This window comes from Phyllostomus hastatus, unplaced genomic scaffold (genome assembly GCF_019186645.2).
Source record: "Phyllostomus hastatus isolate PE091 unplaced genomic scaffold, TTU_PhHast_1.1 phas_scaffold_760, whole genome shotgun sequence".
Taxonomy (NCBI): Eukaryota; Metazoa; Chordata; class Mammalia; order Chiroptera; family Phyllostomidae; genus Phyllostomus; species Phyllostomus hastatus.
In genome coordinates, this window is record NW_025334040.1 from 2,557,205 (window position 1) to 2,576,184 (window position 18,980).

General features: G+C 61.5%; 1 protein-coding gene across 2 annotated transcripts; it reads left to right on the forward strand.

Moving 5' to 3' along the window:
- Positions 1-162: 162 nt before the first annotated feature.
- Positions 163-16,705, forward strand: LIF (LIF interleukin 6 family cytokine). 2 transcript variants are annotated; one of them, XM_045826842.1, is made up of 4 exons: positions 163-345; positions 10,739-10,859; positions 12,637-12,815; positions 13,434-16,705. In XM_045826842.1, the coding sequence occupies exons 2-4, from the start codon at positions 10,841-10,843 to the stop codon at positions 13,842-13,844; spliced, it is 609 nt and encodes a 202-aa protein (XP_045682798.1). In that variant the 5' UTR covers positions 163-345; positions 10,739-10,840; the 3' UTR covers positions 13,845-16,705. The 2 variants fall into 2 exon arrangements, with proteins under 2 accessions (XP_045682798.1, XP_045682799.1); XM_045826843.1 differs by lacking the exon at positions 163-345 and adding an exon at positions 8,364-8,468.
- Positions 16,706-18,980: the final 2,275 nt, after the last annotated feature.

An 18,980-nucleotide genomic window follows, 5' to 3' on the forward strand; every position in this document is an offset into this window, starting at 1 on the left:
CACAGGGACGCCCCCTCCCCACCTCCGGCCCCACTTTTCCCCTCACCTACCCTGAAGATCCTGTCTTACCTGTGTCAGGTGCAGTTTGGCCAGGAATCTGGGGTTCTCTGCCCCTGTGGGCCCTGTCTCTTCATCTGGGGGGTGGGGTAGAAGTGGGGGGAGCCTTAGAGCCACCCGGCCCTTGACGGAAGTCAAGTGGGGGGCAGGGGCAGGAGCCGGCTCCAGAGAGGATTCAGCAGGAGAGGGAAGCGGAGGGGCCCTGGCCCCGAAGACGACAGTGTCCCACTGAAGACCTGGCGCTCACCCCGCAAGACGCCGGAGGGTCCTGTGCGGGCGCAGACCACGGTAGGCTTCCCTGATGGGGCAGAGATGGGGGTGGGTGGATGCCAGCCCCCCAGTTTATCCTCAGCAGGGCAAACAAGACCTCCTCCCTCTCGTGCCTGGGAGGCACCTGGTGGCCCACACGCCCTCCAGGCCTCAGTCCTCCCATCTGTGTGACGGGCGCGGTGGATGTTGAGGTAAAGAGGAAAGACCAGATGTGAAAGCGTCAGGTGGACACGTGAGGGGTTAAAGATCATCTCGAGGTTAAAGGGCAGAGGAGAGAACCTGAAATGGGGAGGACTGAATCCTGGCTTTTTGTGACCCAGAGAAGTCATCCCTCTAGGGCTCTCAATTCCCGGATTCCCGAGGGACCTTCAAGGTCCTTTTCCTGCAGATGAAGATGAGGTGGGCAGAGGGTCCCTGTCCCTCCAGGGGAGACTTGGTGGGTCACCGTGTGGCATCTGTCTGCTGTGCTTTGGGGAGAAGGGTGATGATGGCTTTGGCGAAAGTGAAGTTCCTTATGCAAGGCTCTGGGGTGTGGGGCGTGGGGTGTGTGGGTCAGTCAAGGTCATGGCCCCTTTGCTTTTGACCTTGGGACAGCCCAGGACTGGACCACTCTGTGCTTTGCTTATTCTGTAAGATGGGCCCGGTTGTGGAAGCACCAGCTCAGGGGCCATGGTGAGGTTGAGGGGAAAACAGAAACGAAGTCTGCACAGGGCTTGGAACCTGAGGGGGGGCACAAATAATCCCACAAGGGGCTTGAACCCAATCTTATCCACCGTCCCTGAGGACGGGGGCTAGGTTTCCGGGAGGGCGGGGACACCGTCCCCAGGGCCTGTCCTAAGTTGGGACTAGGTGGTCCTGGGCCCTGAGGTGGGTGGGAAATGGCAGTGGTGTCCCTCCTCCCCCTCTTCCTCTTCCCAGAGCTCCAGCTGGCCCAAGGCGCCGCCCCCAACCCAGGCCCAGTGCGCAGGGTCCTGGCGCCCCCTAGTGGCCAGTCTTTACTGTTTCCCCTCCCCACTTCTTCCCGCCAGGAGGTGCCTGCCGGGCAGTGTGGAGACCCCTCCACGACCTGTGGAATTGTGTCTCCTTACCCAGGCTTGGCCTATGGTCCCTGTCCACCCTCCATTCTGAACCTCAGACACCCCATCCGCTTCCTCAGTACCCAAATCCTGCCCTGCAGGGTTCTGGAAGAGGCCCTGACCAAACCAGGCCGGCCTGGAGCTGGTGGTGTCCTGGCCTTGACACCTGCTGCCTGCTAGGCAGTGGGGGGCGCTGCAGTCCGCAGCTTGGAGCTGAGCTAAGCGGCTCAGCTCGCTGGGCAGCAAGCCCTGGCCCTGGCCCTGGCCCTCACTCCCACTGGGCTGGCAAGGTTTTCTCTATCCCCACAACTCACCCCATAGTCCACTCCTTGAAGAGCCTTTCTAGCTCTTTCAAGACTGATGGCCTTCTCTAGGCCCTGTTGACAGATGGGGAGTAGCCCCTTTCTGGAATTCTCACAGCCACTCAGAGCCGAAACCCAGGGTCCCTGTCTAAGGGCACAGGTGAGGCAAGCAGTCCACGTGCTGTTTGGGAGGCTCTGCTGATTTGCTGTGTTTCCTTGGAAAAGTGACTTCCCCTCTCTGGGTCCGACCTGTGAAGTTTTACTAGCAAAGATGACATGAGTAACTCAGGCACATCTTCGGTGCCTACCAGGGCTCTCGGAAGGGCGTTGCTGACCTCGAAGGTTGATAACATTGTGTCCCACTTCGTGGCAGTTGGAACTGAGGCCTGAGCGATGAGGTCACCTATCTGAGGCACACAGCCTATAAATGGCAGGGCTAGGACTAGACTCGAGGTCTACCTGATGGCAGAGCCCCCCGGCACCCCTGTTTCCCTTCCTCAGACTCATCTGTCCAGCCTTTTCCCTTTATTAGTGGGGGCACTGAGGCCAGCAGAGGCTGGGATGGACTCTAAGTTCCCCCAGGCTGACCTCCCTTCAGTAGGGAGGTGGGCTCTGGGAGGGGAGCCCCAGGGTGGGGACATCAGGCCACTGTCCTGCTTCTGTGAGAGCCCCCTGCTGCCAGCTCACTGGCCAGAGTGCACGTGGGTGAGGCATGACCGCTGGGGGGCCTGCATGGGCTGCTGGCCCTCCAGACAGCCCACCGTGACCCCAGGGCAGGCTGGTCCCACCCAGAAAGGGAGGACTCGGAAATGGGGTCCAGGGTGGGGCAGGGCGGAGGAGGCCGGCTGGGCAGGAGATCAGACAGGATTGTGTCATGGAGTCCTGCGGCTGATAAGCAGCTGAGAGCCCAGCCCAGACGGAAGGAGGGGCTCCCCTGGCACAAGTCACCCTCAGGACCCCCGTGCCCCCTGCTGCCAGTGAGTCCCGCCAGGCTGCCCAGACCACACTCGGCCTCCTGGCTCCTGATTTGAGGAGGCTGAGGAGGCGTGGGTGGGGAGCCGACTCCATCACACCCTGTGAGACCGAGAACACAGTATTCCAGCCTCCAGCCTCAGTTTCCACGTCTGTGAGACCTGCAGTAGAATGCCCCCTTGGAGAAGGCAGTCAGCACTGGAGATAACAGGGGGTCCCGCAAGCACCTGGTAGTGGTTTGCTCTGGGGGACGTGGGTTTGAGAGAGGCTCACGGAGGCCTTTGGGGTTGGCAACATGCCGGCCACATGCCCCAGAACGGGAAGGGAGCAGGCTGAAGCGCCCAAGGGTGCAGGGCTGGTGGAGGTAGGAATCACACCCAGCTTTCCCAGAGGGTTCAGGGGGAGGCCTAGCCCTCTCCTCCCAGCTCCCCATGAACTGCTGTCCTACCTGGTCCCATCCCCCACACCCCTCCCCTGACTTCAGGGGGTTCATCCTTCTCTTCCCAGGGAAGAGGAAGAGGATGGTCCAACCCCAGCTAGACCTCTCCCCTCCACCTTCCCCACCTGCCGGCACGGGACCAGTCTACTCTTTCCCTCTCACAACCTCCCACCCACCTCCCTCAGGACCTGTCCTCCGTCCCCACAGGCACTGAGGGGCAGCCTGGGGAGAGGGCCTGGCTACCTCCCCAGCGTCATCTCTGGGGTAGAGTGGGGGTGGCCCCAGTGAGCTTGTCTCGAGGCGAAAGGTGGGGGGTGGGAGGCCGGGCCCCACCTCGGTGCTGGCCAGTTTCAGGCTGAGTGGGTCCGTGGGGCTGCTTCCTGTTCTGTTTATTGCCTCTGAGTTCAGGAAATCATTGAGTGAAATATCCTCTCCACCCCCTGCCCCGAGATTATTTAATAGGAGCCGAGCTGTGGTCTCTCTCTTTTGGAAAATTCAGTGGGAGAAGGAAGCTGTCAGCTCAGCTCTGACATCAGCTTTGTCCCTGAGCCAAGAGTCAGGGTGGCCAGGGTGCGGGGGGGGGGGGGGGGAGCCCTGGGGCGGGGCGGGGCGGGGAGGAAACCAGCTGCTGGTGGCCCCTGTGACGTGAGGCTGCCACCCAGTTCCCAGGAGCGGGGGCTGGAGGGTAAAGGAGCAGGGATCATCGGAGACACACACAGGCACACGTGCACACGCACGCACAGTGTCACACTTCCCCACTTGTGCCCAGAGACGCCCATCACGCACAGACTCATGCAGACACGGGGTCAGATGCACTCATGCTGGATTCACCCACACGGCCACACGGTCACCCGAAGGGCTCGCAAAGTCAGCCAGAGGCATGCACACTGCGGCTTTCCCCCAGCCACACACAGGCAAGCAGAACAGCACACACACACACACACACGCGCGCGCGCGTGCCCGTGTGCACATGCACAGGGCCAGACACAGCCGAACACAGACGTGCAGACACACAGAGGCCCTGACCACACACACACACACACACACACACACACACACGAGAATGCCCACTAGGCCCACACAGACAGGCCCATGGTGAGCCTGTTGGGGGTTCCCAGACGCAGGCTGGGTCTCCGGGCCTCCGTCTTCCCCGGCCTCCGGGAGACTGAGGGGCTCCCGTGCGTGGCAGAATGAGGAGAGACCTGTGCCTACCCTGGGCCTCACCCGGCTGGGGCAGGGCGGGGACGGGAGCCGGGGTGGCGGGGGGGGGGCGGTCTGAGGCTACAAAAGGGAGTGGGTAGTGAGAGGCTGGGCCCTGGGAGGGCCTTTGTCCCTGCACAAGGCGGTGCCCGGCCTCCACCACCCCGCTGTGAGCACCTGCCTGCCCCACCCTGCCCGCAGAGCTTCCTGCCCAATCCTGAACTGCAGGGCATGGCAGCTGAGGGACCGTCAGGGGCCCCGAGCTGACGACCGCTGAGTGGCCTTAGGCAAGGCACTCCCCGGCCCCTCAGGGCCTGGCTTTCATCATCAATACCGGCAGCTCACACACGTTCTGACCACCACGCAGTTAGGGACACATTGCACCTTGCAGCCAGAGGACGGTGATGCCCGAGATGACACATGCAAACGACGGGAAGAAAAACTTGTGGGGCAGAGCTTGCCCTGGCTCCAGGCGATGCCGGTGACTTTGCTAGTCCACTTCCTTTCCGGAATCACTGGCAGCAGCCCTCGGAGTCGAACTTACGACCCCTTAAGAGGCAGAGAGACCCGCAGTGGGAAAATGTCACGCTCTCCATGAGCCCGCAGCAGTCTCGGGCCAGTGTGAGCCTCAGGGAGGGCCCGGAGGAGGTGGGGGTGCTGGCAGAGGCGCAGCCGCTGCCGCCCCGAGTGCTGATGGGCGACCGGGAGGAGGGCGGCGCGTTCTCCAGGTGGGGACGCTGAGGGCAGAGCACGCGACGGGCAGCGTGGCCCTTGGAGCCTAGCCTCCAGCCCTGCCGGCGACGGGAGTGCCGTGGGCTACTGCTTCCGCTCCATCTCCTATCAGAAGTGAAGAAAAAATGCAGCCTCTCTGATTCACCTCCAGGGAGTTCATTCCTAATGCAGAACCAGTGGGGAAATGTCAGGGTAACGCTGGGGGCAGTTGGCGGGAAACCAGGGCAGCTTCTGTAACTTCCTTGGCCCCAGGGGGTGTAACTGGTCCCTGCCAGAGATTTGATGGAGTGAGGGTGAAAGGGGGCAGGCGATGGGCCCGGAGCCTGGGCCTGAAGAGCCCCACAGGCAGCTGGGCTCCCCAGGGCCCCGGGGTGGAGGTGTGTGGGGGGGAAATACCGCTTATCTCCTCGCCGAGGCTCTGAGCTGCCGCCTGTCCCCCCGGGACCTGCACCGTGCTCCGTGTCCTGGGAGGACCCAGGAGCCCTCCCTGGCCAAACTCTCAGACCACAGTTGCTGCACTGGCCCCTGGCCCCAGGCCCAACACAATCCCTTCCCGTGGCTGCCCCGAGCCCTGGTGAGAGTGGTCATCACCTGTTTGGCACTTCATCTGCCTTTCCTTTTTAACGAACACACAGCAGCCTCTCGAGGCTGGCACTACAGCAACCCCCACTTTCAGAGGGGAAACTGAGGCTCAGAGAGAGGAGGTCAGTTGCCCCAGGTCACACCGATGGTAAGTAGTGCAGGCAAGCATTCGAACCCAGGCTCACCGGGCACTAAGCCACGCCCTTCCCCACAGGTGCCGTCACCAGCCTAGCCCCAAAATTGACTTGAAAAGCCGAGCCAGGGGCCACAGGAACGCCCACGAGAGTGCGTGGCTGGTTCCTTGCTGCTACAGGGTGGAGGTGTGGGGTCCGCGGGTGCAGCTACACCCTCGTTTCTCAAGTGCTGAATAATGAGGTGCTTTCACCCTTTTGGACAAGACACCCAACTTCCAGGGCTGTGCCAGGAATTCCTGAGCTTCTCCCTTCCCCTCTGGCTGCCCCTCCCTGGCCCTGGCCCTGGGCCACACCCTTGGGCCCTCAACTTCCTCTCCTGGGGCCATCTGACTCCTCTCTGCTCGTTTCCCAGGTGAGAACATCAAGGTGGGAGCTGGCCTCGAACCGCTGCTTGAAAGCAGCTGCTGGTTGGGTTTTCAGAGAATTGAGACCGTAGCTGGGCACAGGGTGCGGCGGGGGTGGGGGGGTGAAGAAAGGAGGGGGGCAGCCTGGGCAGTGGGGCTTGCCCAGAGCGCTCGGTTTCTGGGTCACTGGTCTTTCGGAATTCCCCAGTGCCCGGAGGGCAGCTTACCTGGTGACTAACTGCTGCTGGCTGCCCACACAGGATGCACGGCTGTCAGGATACCTCCCTGCCACCTTTCTGCCACTGTCACACTGCCCTCTCCCCGGAGTGCCCTGGGGTTTGGGAAATAGACAGACAGAAACACAGGGGCTGGCCCCCGCCCCCACACCTCCTGGGGCTCCACAGGGGGCGGCTGGTGATTCAAGCCCCTCTGAGCTGAGCTGTGTCTCCTTCCTTCTCAGATGGGGCCTGGGGGTGAATCAGCTCCTGGGGGCGGCGAGGTTGGGTCAGCCAACTGTCCTCAGCTTAGGCCTGTGGTGGTGGGGGGTGCCCAGGGCCCAGGAGGGGACATGGGGGGAGAGCAAGCCCACTGTCTGGCCAGCCCCACATACAACCCATCTTCTTTTCCTGAGGCCCCTCTGAGGCTGGAGGCTGGAAGGGTTCCATGCCTGTATTATCCATCAGAAAGGGCTCCTCCCCTGCCCAGCTTTCTCCTCTCAGCCCTGGAGTGAACTCAAGTTTTCTCATCTGTTAAATGGGGACAAGAACCCCTCTTTCACAGGGAGGTGGTGAGGGTCAATGCTGGTTTGTAGAGGGCTCTCTGGGTGCCCAGACCTGCACGGCGCTCTGGGCCCCCACAGCAAATCCACGTTGGCGGTGCCGTAGTTCCCATTTTACAGATGAAGAAACTGAGACCAGGAGGTGATCACTTCCTCAGAGTCACCCACCTCATCACGGGGCAGAGCCAAACTCCAGCACGGCTCTGACATAGGCCGAAGTCCAAGCTTCGAGCCACCAGACTCCGCACTGTCTCTCCATGCAGATTTGGCACAGACAGCTTTTGGAAATGAGAAGGTGCTTTTCAGAAATACTTAGCCTGTCCTGGCCAGGCTGCTCAGTGGGCTAACGTGTCACCCCGACACACCAAGGGTGTGGGTTTGACCCCCAGTCCATGAACGCACAAATAGGGGGGGTAACAAATCAATCTCTCTCTCTCTCTCCTGCCCCCTCCCTTCCTTTCTCTCTCTAAAATCAATTAAAAAAATACTTAGCCTCTGCTCTGGGGTGACCCTGAGGCAGGTGCTGTCCAGGATACAAATGAGCACCAGCCTGCATCCAGGTCTGCAAAGACTGGAGAGTGAGAGATGCCCCCCCTCCAAAGGACAGTGGGCAGCGCCAGCCAGACGCAGCCCCTCTGGGCCCCGGGAGGCAGCCTGGAAGAAGGGGCCTCAGTGCCCCTCGTAGCGTGAGGTGCTTGCTGCAGGCCCCGCTGCGGCCTGGCAGCCGGAGGCCTGGGTTCCAGATCCCGCTCCACTGTTAATGAACTCTCTCTGCGGCCCCGGGCCAGGGCTGCACCTCTCTGAGTCTCAGCTTCCGCACCCGAAAGATAAAATATCTGTGCTGTTCTAGGAGAGGCTTGGGGGGGGAGAACCAGCAGAAGAGCAGGGGCTGGGTTGGGGCATGCACCAAGTGTGGCAGAGAAAGAGCTTGCGGGGCCCTGAGAAGGCCCCGGGCTGGCGCATGGGCAGTCTTTCCGGAGAGGAGAGGAGAGGTGAGCAAGTGGGTGGCCCGCCCCGGTTCGGCAGCCCCCTGCCCAAGTCTGAGGGGGCCCCATGTGGGCCCCAACTGTCGCCTTCACCCTGAGCCTGTCAAATCCCCAGCAGGCCCCATGTGCAGGAGCAGGACAGGCTGGGGATGAGGTCACAGCTGGAAGGGGCCGGGCTGGGGCTGCCACTCCAGGGTGGGGCCTGGGGTCACAACCCTGGGAGCGGGCCGCCAAGAGGGGAGGATGCCTTCTGTGAGGAAGCTGGGGAAAACACACACACACACACACACAGCAGTGTAGGGAGGGAGGGAAGAAAACAAACTCCAGGAGACCAAAGCTGGCCTGGAGCTCGGCCTGGGCTGCCGATTCCCGGGGACCGGCGCCACGTTGCAGGCGGCTCAGGGCCTGGCGTCTCCGAGACCCTGCCCAGCTTTGCCCCCAGAGGCCCAGGTGCTGCCAGGACATGGACAGGAGAGGGAGGCTGGGCCCAGGGTGCCGAGGGGCCTACAGCACTTGGGGAGCACGGACCAAGTCAGGTACCATGAGAGGGGAAACCGAGGCACGGGAGGGGGCCAGTCAGACAGGAGTTTAGTGTCCCCTAAACTCTGCCCCCACTTTCTGTCTCCTGTGGGGCGGGGCTGAAGTTTTACAGCGATTGGGGGTGATCATAGGGCTGATGCAGGGGGCGGGAGGCAGAGGGCAGTGTAAGGCCCTAGAAATCCACGTGGAAGGATGCAGGAGGGAGGCCGAGGCCGGGCCAGGGGACACTGGCCGCTCAGGGGGGCAGGCGGCCCCAGGAGAACGAGGACACCTAGTGAGAGACTTGGGCAGGGAAGCAAAAGGATCCCTGGATGGGGCAAGTGGGACCGCAGTCAACTGGACTTGGGGTCCATGTCGAAAGAGCCAGGCTGAGGCAGGTGACAGGGCTCTGAGAGATGCGGGGATGGGGCCGGAGGCTGATTCAAGTGTTTGGGCTTTTATGCAAGAGGGGCTGGGGGTGGGGGGCGGTGAGGAGAGAGAGGGAGGTGAGCTGGGATATCCTGAGCCAGGATGGGGCGGTGGGCATCCTGGGGGTGTGTGCCGGCCACGCAGCAGGTGTACGGGGAGGCCGAGTGCCAGACCGGGCCTCCCAAGGCCTCCCCAAGGGAGATGCAGGTATGGGAGGCAGGGAGGAGGGAGGAGAGCTGGCTTGGGCCCTCCCAGCCTCCCCCCTGCTGGGAAGTGCCAGGTGGGATCGGCAGTTTTGCCACCCCACACCCAGGTCCCCAAACACGGTGCAGGCGAGCCTGGAAGGGGCAGGGTGTGTGTGTGTGTGTGTTGGGGGGGACAGTGGTGGGCACCGGGGCCCGTCCTGGCATGACGAGGGAGGAGTGCCCGGCTGGGCAGGTCTGGGATGGGTGGCAAAACTCAGGAGTGGGGGGCGATGTGTGGGGGATGGGAGCGGGTGGGAAGAGGACATTCGGGGCCAGGGGAAGGCTGCGGGGTTCCCTGGCCTTGGAGGCCAGCTCTCATGCCCCGTGTTCCAGTCAGGGTTGGGGGGGGGGAGGGCTGCAGTGGGGTCCCCAGAGAAATGAGGTGTCTGCTGGGATGGGGGTGCCCCTCGCAATCTGTGGGACAGTGTGGCTCCAGGTGTCTGTTCTCTGCCCAGCACTCCTGCACCTCGTTTTTTTTAAATGTCTCTTACAGAGGAGGAGTCCCTGGGCCCATTTTGCCCTGGTCCCCCCATTCTTTCCTCTCTCCTCACTCCACATGGCACTTGTGACCCAGCCTCGGAGACTCTGGAAGCACCGTTTGGGGGCCGCCATCATTCTTGGAGGCTCCCAGGGGGCTTCGAAGGCAGGTCTGGGAGGGGCAAACTATTCCTGTTCCCGCAGCTGTCCCTCGGGGTCCTGAGGAGGACACCCAGGTCCCATCTGCTACTGGCCCCTCGAGGTCTCTGCTTCAGGTGTCCTTCCAGAGTGGGGATGCTGGACGGCTCTCCCCCGAAGGGGGAGGTGGGGTTGCAAGGAGTTTAGGTAAACTCCAGACACAAAACACCTTCCCAGAAGCTCCTCCCCAGGCCGTCCCCAAATAACCCAGGCGCAGCAACCCCCACCCTGCATCTGCTCAGCCTCCCGGGTACCTGCGGTCAGCAGTGCAGGCTGCTGCTGGCAGTCAGGGTACCTGGCCCTGAGGGACCTTGAGGGACCCTGGGGGACCCTGGGGGACCCTCGGGGACCCTGGACCCTGTTCCCTTGGGAGCCCTACTTTGCCCAGTGGCAATGGGCAGGTTGAAGGAGGCTACCTATGAGGTGGCTCCCAGGGCCCGAGTTCAGTTCTGCTTTATTACTGTCTAAAGTCCAGGCTGGGTCCCAGTCCCAATTCCTGGAACCTCCTTGTCAGCCAAGTCCCAGCCTGCCTCCTGCCCACTGTCCCCCAAAACCCCCAATCAAGGGGCCACAGGTGCCAGCCTCCATCAGCTTGGTTAGTCTCAAGCCAGCCTCCCCAAACCCAGGTGAGTCAGGGCTGTCTGGGGCGCCCACTACCCGGGGACCCTGATGACTCGGCCTGGGGACCCTCCTCCCCCTCCTCATCTTCAGGGCAAGCCACTCAGGAAAACCACAGGGTGTTTTGTCGAAGAGTTCATTATAATTTTATCAATCAAATTCTTAGAAGAGGGAAAAAGTCTGCTCTCCCTCCCCCCTCCCTCACTCCTCCCCCCTTCACTCTCACTTTCTTCCATTCATAATTTCCTATGATGCACCTCAAACAACTTCCTGCTGGGGATCCCTGCTAAATATAGCCGTTTCTCTGTCTTACAACACAGGCTGCAGTATATAAATCAGGCAAATTCCCCATTTGAGCATGAACCTCTGAAAACTGCCGGAGTCTAAGGTCTCCTCCAAGGCCCTCGGGAGTCCAGCCCATAATGAAGGTCTTGGCAGCAGGTAAATCCACACGCCCCGAGCTGGCTTCCGCGCCTCGCTGCCAGTGCAGCGGCAACCCGGGGCACTGGGCGATCGCGAACCGGACACCTACCCGCCGCAGACTCACGGACGCTTGGGGCGCCCGTGCAGCCGGCCCAGCCGCTGGAGGCGCTGGGTGACGGCCGGGGGCGAGCGCAGGCACATGGTTCCAGCGCCGTGCGCCTAGCTCACCCGCCCGCCCTAGGGCCAGCAGGTTGGCGGGCCAGGGAGGGGGCGCCACAGCCTTCCTCCACCTCCAACTCCTCCTCCTCCTCAATCCTGCCACTCGCTGGTGCTGCACCTCCCGATCTGCTGTCTCTGGGATTCACCCTCCCTCTTTTCTTTCTTTCTTGTCTTTCCGCTTTCTCTTTTCCAACTGCGTCCCCGCTGCTCCCTGGGAGGGGCGCCGGCCTCCCGAGCAGCTTGCAAACTCTGGCTAGGACGCGAGCAGGTGCTGCCTCCGTCTGCTAGTACCTGAAAAGCTGCGGTCTGTGCTAGGTGAGCTGGGGGCATTGGGGGGGGGGCCGGGGGGGGGGCGTGCGGTCCCCCCAGCCATCCCAGGAACTCAGCATTGCCTGGGGATGCTGGGAGGAGCAGGGACACCAGGAAAGTGAACTTGAGGATGCCGCTGTCCCAGCAGGGGGATCGGAGCAGGAAGCTCCTGCTCCACCCCTCTCCCCAGCCTCAAGGGTTTCCCAGCCTCACCGGTCTGCTGGCCCCAGCCCCTGCTGCTGAGCCTCCTGGAAAGACCCCTCGGAGGGGATCTAAGAGTGAAGGGGGAAAGTGGGCACACTGGGGGAGGGGCGATCCGGGACAGGCCCCAACAGCTCCCAGCTCTCCTGTCACCTTTCACTTTCTTTCCTCCTCCGCCCACCTGTCTGCCTGCGACCTTTTCCCTTTTCTGGTTGTACCATTTCCTCTTCCTCCCCAAGGCTCTGAGGGCCTGTGGGACCCTTGGATTCTCCTTGTCCTGACCCAGGGTCTGGGACAAGGAGTAGCAGACAAGATGGGGAGGGCAGGGAGATGAGGAGCTGGGCAGAGCTGGGGGGCAGAAAGTTTTGAATGATGATTTGCAGATGGGCGAGGGGGCAGAGCCACAGAACTGGAGGGAGTTGAGGGTCCTAGTAGGGGCGTGACCCACCGCGTTTGGAGAAGGGTAGAGATAGAGGAGATGGGGGGGGGGCGCAGAACTAGAGAACAAATGGCCCAGGGAGCCAGAATCACGTGACAGGTTTGGGAGGGATAGCGGGTCAGCTGAGGAACTGTGAAATGATGCTCAGGAATCCAGACCATCCCGGGCAGGTGAGGAGAGGATGGGGGCCTTCCCCTTTCTCAGACCCTCCTGGGGCTGGGCACTGCGCCTCTGCCAGAGGGCCAGGAGGCTTCCGGGTCTCTTGCACTCCTGAGGAAAAGGGCTGGAGAGTTGGTGTCCTTCTGGACCCAGCTTCTAACTGGTGAGGACAACTCCCTCCTTCCCCTTGGCCCCTTCTGTCAGAAAAAGCAGGGAGAGCTGAGAAGGCGGAGAGAGTGGACGCAGCGAGTCAGGGGGCTGGAGACGGGGAGACAGAGAGAAGCAGACACAATGGCAAACCAGGGGCCGACTAGGGATGGCCGGGTTGGAAGAAGGCAGAGCTGGAGGCTGAGAGGGGACATCGGTGTCCCGGTGGGGGGATGAGGACCATCCTCCGCCAGGAGCCTCCTTGGCTACCCCCCCCCACGCCCGCTCCCCTGCTCCTAACTCCCTCCTGCCCATTCCCAGGAGTCGTGCCCCTGCTGCTGGTTCTGCACTGGAAACACGGGGCGGGGACCCCGCTTCCCATCACCCCCATCAATGCCACCTGTGTCACACGCCACCCGTGTCACAGCAACGTCATGAGCCAGATCAGGAACCAGCTGACGCAGCTCAACAGCAGTGCCAACGCGCTCTTCATTCTCTATGTAAGTCACCCCCCAGGTGCCTGGGAAGGAGGGACGGTGGAGGGGGGAGTTGCCGCAGAGACCTGGGCTGGCAGGACTGGTCAGGGAAGGGGCTCTTCTGTTCCTGGAAGGTGAGAACAGGGAAGGGACTGGGTTCAACCACACTGGACTCTCACAGCTTCCGCCCCAGCCCCAGCCCAGGCTCCGGGACTGGAAGTCACTTTCCCGGGGTGCCCAGTTAGGTCGGGCAGAGCTGGGGGGAGATGGGAGTTCTCCACCACATGGAGCCAGAGGCTGAGGGCAGACAGCAGAGAAGCAGGTGGGGAGGCAGGCGGGGAGAGACAGTGGCTGAGGGCGTCTGGGGGTGAGAGGGCAGGTGCGTGGTGGGCCTGTTCTAGGTGAGACGTGGCCTTTTCCTTTCTGTCCCTACGTGGTCCCGGTGGCGGCAGCGGCGATGATGATAGCCACACCTGTGATCACTCCTGGCTCTCGGGGCAATCCTGAGATGCCGACAGGACAAGTAGTTGTGTCCCTGTGCTACCGGCGGGGAGCTGAGACTGGAGGTCTCACCCAGAGGGTTGGTGACAGGGCCGGAACACCTGTCCCTGACACCCTGGTCACCTCTCCTCTGTCCCACAGTACACGGCCCAGGGGGAGCCGTTCCCCAACAACCTGGACAAGCTGTGTGGCCCCAACGTGACGGACTTCCCGCCCTTCCACGCCAACGGCACGGAGAAGGCCCGGCTGGTGGAGCTGTACCGCATCGTCGCCTACCTCGGTGCCTCCCTGGGCAACATCACGCGGGATCAGAAGACCCTCAATCCCAGCGCCGCCAGCCTCCACAGCAAGCTGAACGCCACCTCGGACATCATGCGGGGCCTCCTCAGCAACGTGCTCTGCCGCCTGTGCAGCAAGTACCACGTGGCGCACGTGGAGGTGGCCTACGGCCCCGACACCTCGGGCAAGGATGTCTTCCAGAAGAAGAAGCTGGGCTGTCAGCTCCTGGGGAAGTATAAGCAGGTCATCGCGGTGCTGGCCCAGGCCTTCTAGGCGGCAGGCCTCGAATCGTGCAGCGACCCAGATCTCGGACTCAGGTGGCTCTCGGACTGTGGCCAGGGCCCGAAGCATCACCAACCCCAAGTGCAGGCTGCTGGCAGACCCCAAGGGGCTCCTGGCCAGTCCAGTCCCCTCCAGAGAGGACTGTGATGAAACCGAGCAGAATCAAAACTCCCATAGGCAGGGCCTATAGACAGCGCCAGCTAGAAGAAGGCTCCCCTTCTTCTGGGAGACCGCAGCCAGGCCCTGGAGGCTGACCCTGGTGAGGGGAATGTGGGCTGGACTTCTGCTCCCGCTTGTCCCCTCAGCCAGGGACTTCGTGGCTAAACCGAACATGTCATCTAAGGTGACCCTGACCACAGGGCAGGAGAGCAGGGTCAGGGGAATTGCCCGGCCTTAGCAGAGTGACCACCATCTGTGCCTTCGCTGCCCCTTAGGTAGATGTCGGGAGGCTGGGTTGGGGCCGGCAGAGGGGCGGGGATCCGGGAAGATTCCTTGGCCCCTGTAAGTGTGGTGAGTGGAGGTTAGAGAAGGGGACTCTGATTTGACATGCTGCCTTTCCTTGAGCATCATTGGAGAGCTCAGGCCGAACAACCGTTAGGCAGAAGGTTCCAGAAGGAGGTTACGGGCATTCAGGCTCCTGGGGAGACAGAGAAGCCACCTTTAGGCCTGGGAAGGAAGGCACTGGAAGGAAGGGAGGCCCCGAAAGGCTTGATGGGCCCCCCTTCCTCTTCCCTGCAGTCTTTCCCGCAGTCCAGGATGGCCAGGGTCCGGTGGCTGGGCCTGGAGGTGGCACATGTGGGGGTGGGCAGGCGGCAAAGTCGAGTGAGGAGGTTCTGAGAGGACCCAGGGCCTTCCTTCTGGGTGCGGGTTTGTGAGGGAGGGGATGGGCGGGGTTGTTTAGAGTGACAGCTCACGTCGGAGGCCCTTGGAGGCCCCGTGAGGTCACACAAAGGTACTTGAGGGGGACAGAGGTCATCTCTGGTCCCCAGAGCAAGGGGACAGCGGAACTTGAGGTCAGGGTCTCAGGGAAGCCTGAGACCCAAGAGTGCTGTGTGTTTGATCCAGCACCATTGTCTATTTATTATGATGCCCTATTTATATTAACTTATTGGTGCTTTAAATGGCAAAGTTAATGTCCTTTTCCCCGTTCCTTACCCGATAGCAATAATATGATGGCTCCTTCTTCAGGAGCCAAGGCCAGGGCCAGCCTTAGCAGGGCCTGGTCTGGAAGATGTTACAAGTAGGATAAGCCTAATGGGTGAAGGTCAGAGAAGCGTCAGAATCTGAGAGAACTGGTCAGCCTGGGTGGGAGAGCAGGGGACCCAGCTCCATCCCTGCACCCCGGCTGTGACTTGCTTTAAGGATGTCCGGGTCCTGGCTGCAAGGCAGGCCGGAGCACTCTGTGGAGTGGCTGGGGGTGGAGGCCTTTCCCAGGGCCACCACGTGGCTTGGCTTCAGGAGGTCCCCCAACACTGTGTTCTCTGGGTGCCCCCTGGAGTTGTGCTGAGAGGGGCAGTGGGCAAGGCAGCCCTGGTGGCCTGTCCTGCTTCCGTGTCCCCAATGCTGCCTGTCTCTAGACCAGCAGTCGAGGGCCCCGAACAGTCCTGACCCAGGACCCAGCACCCAGCGTGCTCATACACAGCGGGGAAGCTCCTTCCTTCTCTGGTGGCCCGAACACCCACAGAGGATGAGAGAGCCTGGCTGGACCTCAGAAAGCTGGAGCTGTGCAGGGAGGAGCCCCCTGCTCCAGAGAGGACAGGGAGGCCCTGGGACGTGGACCAGGAAGCTGTGGTCCCTCCTGCCCTCCTCCCCCGACTCCCCCACCCATGTCTGGGCTCCCAGGCAGGGAACCTGATCTTTTCCTTTGTGCTGGGGCCAGGCTAGTGGAGAAACGCCCTCTCGTCTGGGAACAGGGGAGGAGGGCTCGAGCTGGGGCAGCTGCTAAGAGCAGCGTCTGGCTTCTTCTAAAATCCTGAGCAGTTCCCGTTTGACCAATGCAATTATGGTACTTTGCACTCACTTTGCACCTCTGTCTGTCTTCTCTGAGTACTTTATCCACACCCGCCCCAGAGGGCAGGTGGGCAGGCAGCAGGCAGGCCCTGAGGCCTGGGGTGGGGGCAGGGGATGGAGCTGAGAGTTGTCTGTCCCATCACAAGCCTAAGATGTAAGGGGGGTGGCGGAGGAGCCCACGGCAGTCGAATGTGTTCTGATGCTGTCTTCATGTGGGTCCGGACCTCAGCCTGCTGCCTGCGCCCATCTCTCTGCTCCTCGGGAGGATGTGGTTCTGAAGGCTCGGGGCGGGCTGGGTCTCCCCTCATCTCATCACCCCCACGGACACGCCAGGCCAACCTAGGCAGCCTCCGAGGCTCAGGGAGCAAGAAAATCTCCTCTCCAGGGCCCAGCAGTGCCCCCGGCTCCCCACGCTCTGCCTCTGCAGGGCAGGAAGCTATCTGTTCCCTCACTGTTCATACGCTGGTGTTCACCTGACCCTGCACCCTGGGTCACTGGCTGGGCCCAGCAGGGGGAAGAGGCTGTGGGCCGAGGACGGTGTGTAGGACAGTCATTCTGCAGTTTACTGAGAGAGGAGTCTTGGGGACCTTATTTATTTAAGAAAAATTTTAAGCAAAATCGCTCCACTGATTTATATGTCTCTCCTCCTTATTGTTGTCCTCTTCCTTTTTGTCCCCTCCTTGGGGACCTCCTCCCTGACAGAAGCCATCCAGCTCTGCCTGGATGGCCCCCCCAGAACAGACACAGCAGTGTGTGGGGCTGGACCCTGGAATCCAGTGAGAAGTTCGTTTCCCTTCAGATGGTACAGATGTGTTTACCTTCGGGTCCCCCCAGCCCCCCTCCCCCGCCGCCCTCCACACCGCCGAACCCCAGTACCTGGGCGCCTCTGCCGCCCACACTGCCGGCTCTGGCTCTGCGCTGCGCCCCGCCAGGCCCTCTGCACTTCCCTCCTTTCTTTCCACTGGAAAGGACGTGGCCTTGGGGACAAATTCCTGTTTGATGAATGTACCCTGTGGGAATGTTTCATACTGACAGAATTATTTTTATTTATTCAATGTAATATTTAAAATATTTATTTTTTTATACTGAAGGAATCCTTTTTTTTTTAAAAGAAAAAAAGAGAAACTAATAAAGAATCTGCTCTTGGCGTGCGCTCAGAGTGTCCTTCTGTGGGGCAGTGGGGCCGGAGGGGCTGGGACGGTCTCTGTCCGGGGCACCCGGTTGCGTGGGGCTCTGCTCAGCCAAGGGCAGGGGTGGGAGGAGGGGGAAGCTGCACCTGGTGAGGGCGCCGTCCCGGGCAAGGGCAGGGACGAGCTGCCCAGAAGTGGGGAGGGTGTCAGTTGATGTCTGAGCCCCTTCACGCTCAGCCCCTCACCTCTTGCTGAAGTCCCATTGAACAGAGGGGGAAACCGAGGCTCAGAGAGATGAAGCCGCTTGCCCGGGTCACACTGGCAAGGTGTTTAGCACTCCAAATCTCGTGCTCTGCCCCCTACACGGAACTTCAGAGACTTAGACAATACCAGCCGCCAAGGCCTCTGTCCCGAAGGAAGGGGCCGTGGGCCGTCCTTGTCCTCAGGGGAACGAGGTGAGCGGGCGTGAGTGACTCCGGGGCAGGAAGTTCGAGCTTCCTGTCCAGAACCACGCAGGATGCCGGGGCCCAACCAGGGCTTTTCCCTTGGGCTCTTCTGGGTCTCAGCAGCTCTCCACGGTGGACACTGCCATCCTCCTCCTGTGTCACACCTGAGAACCGCTGCAGTCTTCTCCCAGCCTCTGGGAACCCCTCCCTGGGGGAGCAAGAGGTTGGAACCCGATAAGCACAGACTCAGGGGCTTGGGAGCAGCCCCAGGTATCTTCGCTGTACTCTGCTCTAGGGTTTGGTTTGGGTCTGGGCTCCCCCATCTGAGGTTCCCTTGGGGCCCCGGGCAGTTTTTCTGGTTGTCACCTACTTGCTTGTTCACGAATGTTCATGTCAGGGGCTGTGTTGGGTTCCAAAGGTGGGTAGGATACAGCCCATTCCTTCTGGAAGCTCCCAGGCCAGTGGGGACGGTGAATGGGCACATCCAGGAGGATGTGAGTGACGGAGGAGGCACACAAAGGTGCCAAGGCCAAGGTGGAGAGACTGCCCTGGATGTCCACAGGGCACTCAGCCCGGGGGTCGCCCTGCTTTCTGGGCAGTGAAGGAGCTTGACCCACATTGGACAACCCTGCAGGAGCTGATCAGGAAAATCTTATCTCCTCTTGCCCGACCCTGCCTCCACCCCAGACCCGCTGAGTTAGAATCTGCCTTTTAACAAGATCCCGGGGGACTCGTGTGCACCTTGATGTCTGAGAATAGCCACCCCGAACTCCTTCCAGCTCTCGCTCCTCCTGAGTCTATTAAGACACCAACTGCAAACCGCCAAGGGTCGTGCAGGCAGGCACCGAGGGGTGCGGCCCGTGGGCTCCGGGAACCAGGTGTCTCTGAAACAGCTGCTTCAGGCTCTTCTGGCACCTGGGCCCCTCCCACGCCGGGCGGGCTGAATCTCACGCTGGGCCTCACCTCACCAGAGTCCTTCCCCTTCCCTTTTGCTCATGGGAGACAAGGTTGAAGCTTTTCGAAAGGAAACTTTACTGGGAAACTAGAGGAAAACAAATTGCCAGAGCATGAAAACGAGGGAAGTTCAGAGATATCAGGTTCTAACCGAGGCCCCCTGGGGCGGGCTGGGCCACCGGGCCCTCGGGTCTTCTTCGCCCTGGCTGGGGAGCTCTCAGCCCCCGAGGAGAGGGCAGGTCCCCTGTCTCTGTCCCCCTGGCCAGAGAGACTATTACTTGGTGATTGGGTCACCCTCCCAATAAGAGGTGAAGACACTTGGTGGGAGGAAGGGAGGCCCCCACCCCCCATGCCTTGGGACTTGGGTCCTCCTCCGGCTCTGCTTCAGAGCAGTCCTGTGACCCTCCCGGGTGAGCTCAGCTCCCTTATCTGTGAAACTGCACGAGGAATCAGCGGTGCATGCTGTCCTATCTGCTTCACAAGGCTGCGGAGAGGAACTCGTGACGGAAATGCTGCATGAGTCGGGACCCTCCGGCGCATCCCCAGGTGGAGGTGGAGACAGGATGAATCTCAGACACTGAAGCCCC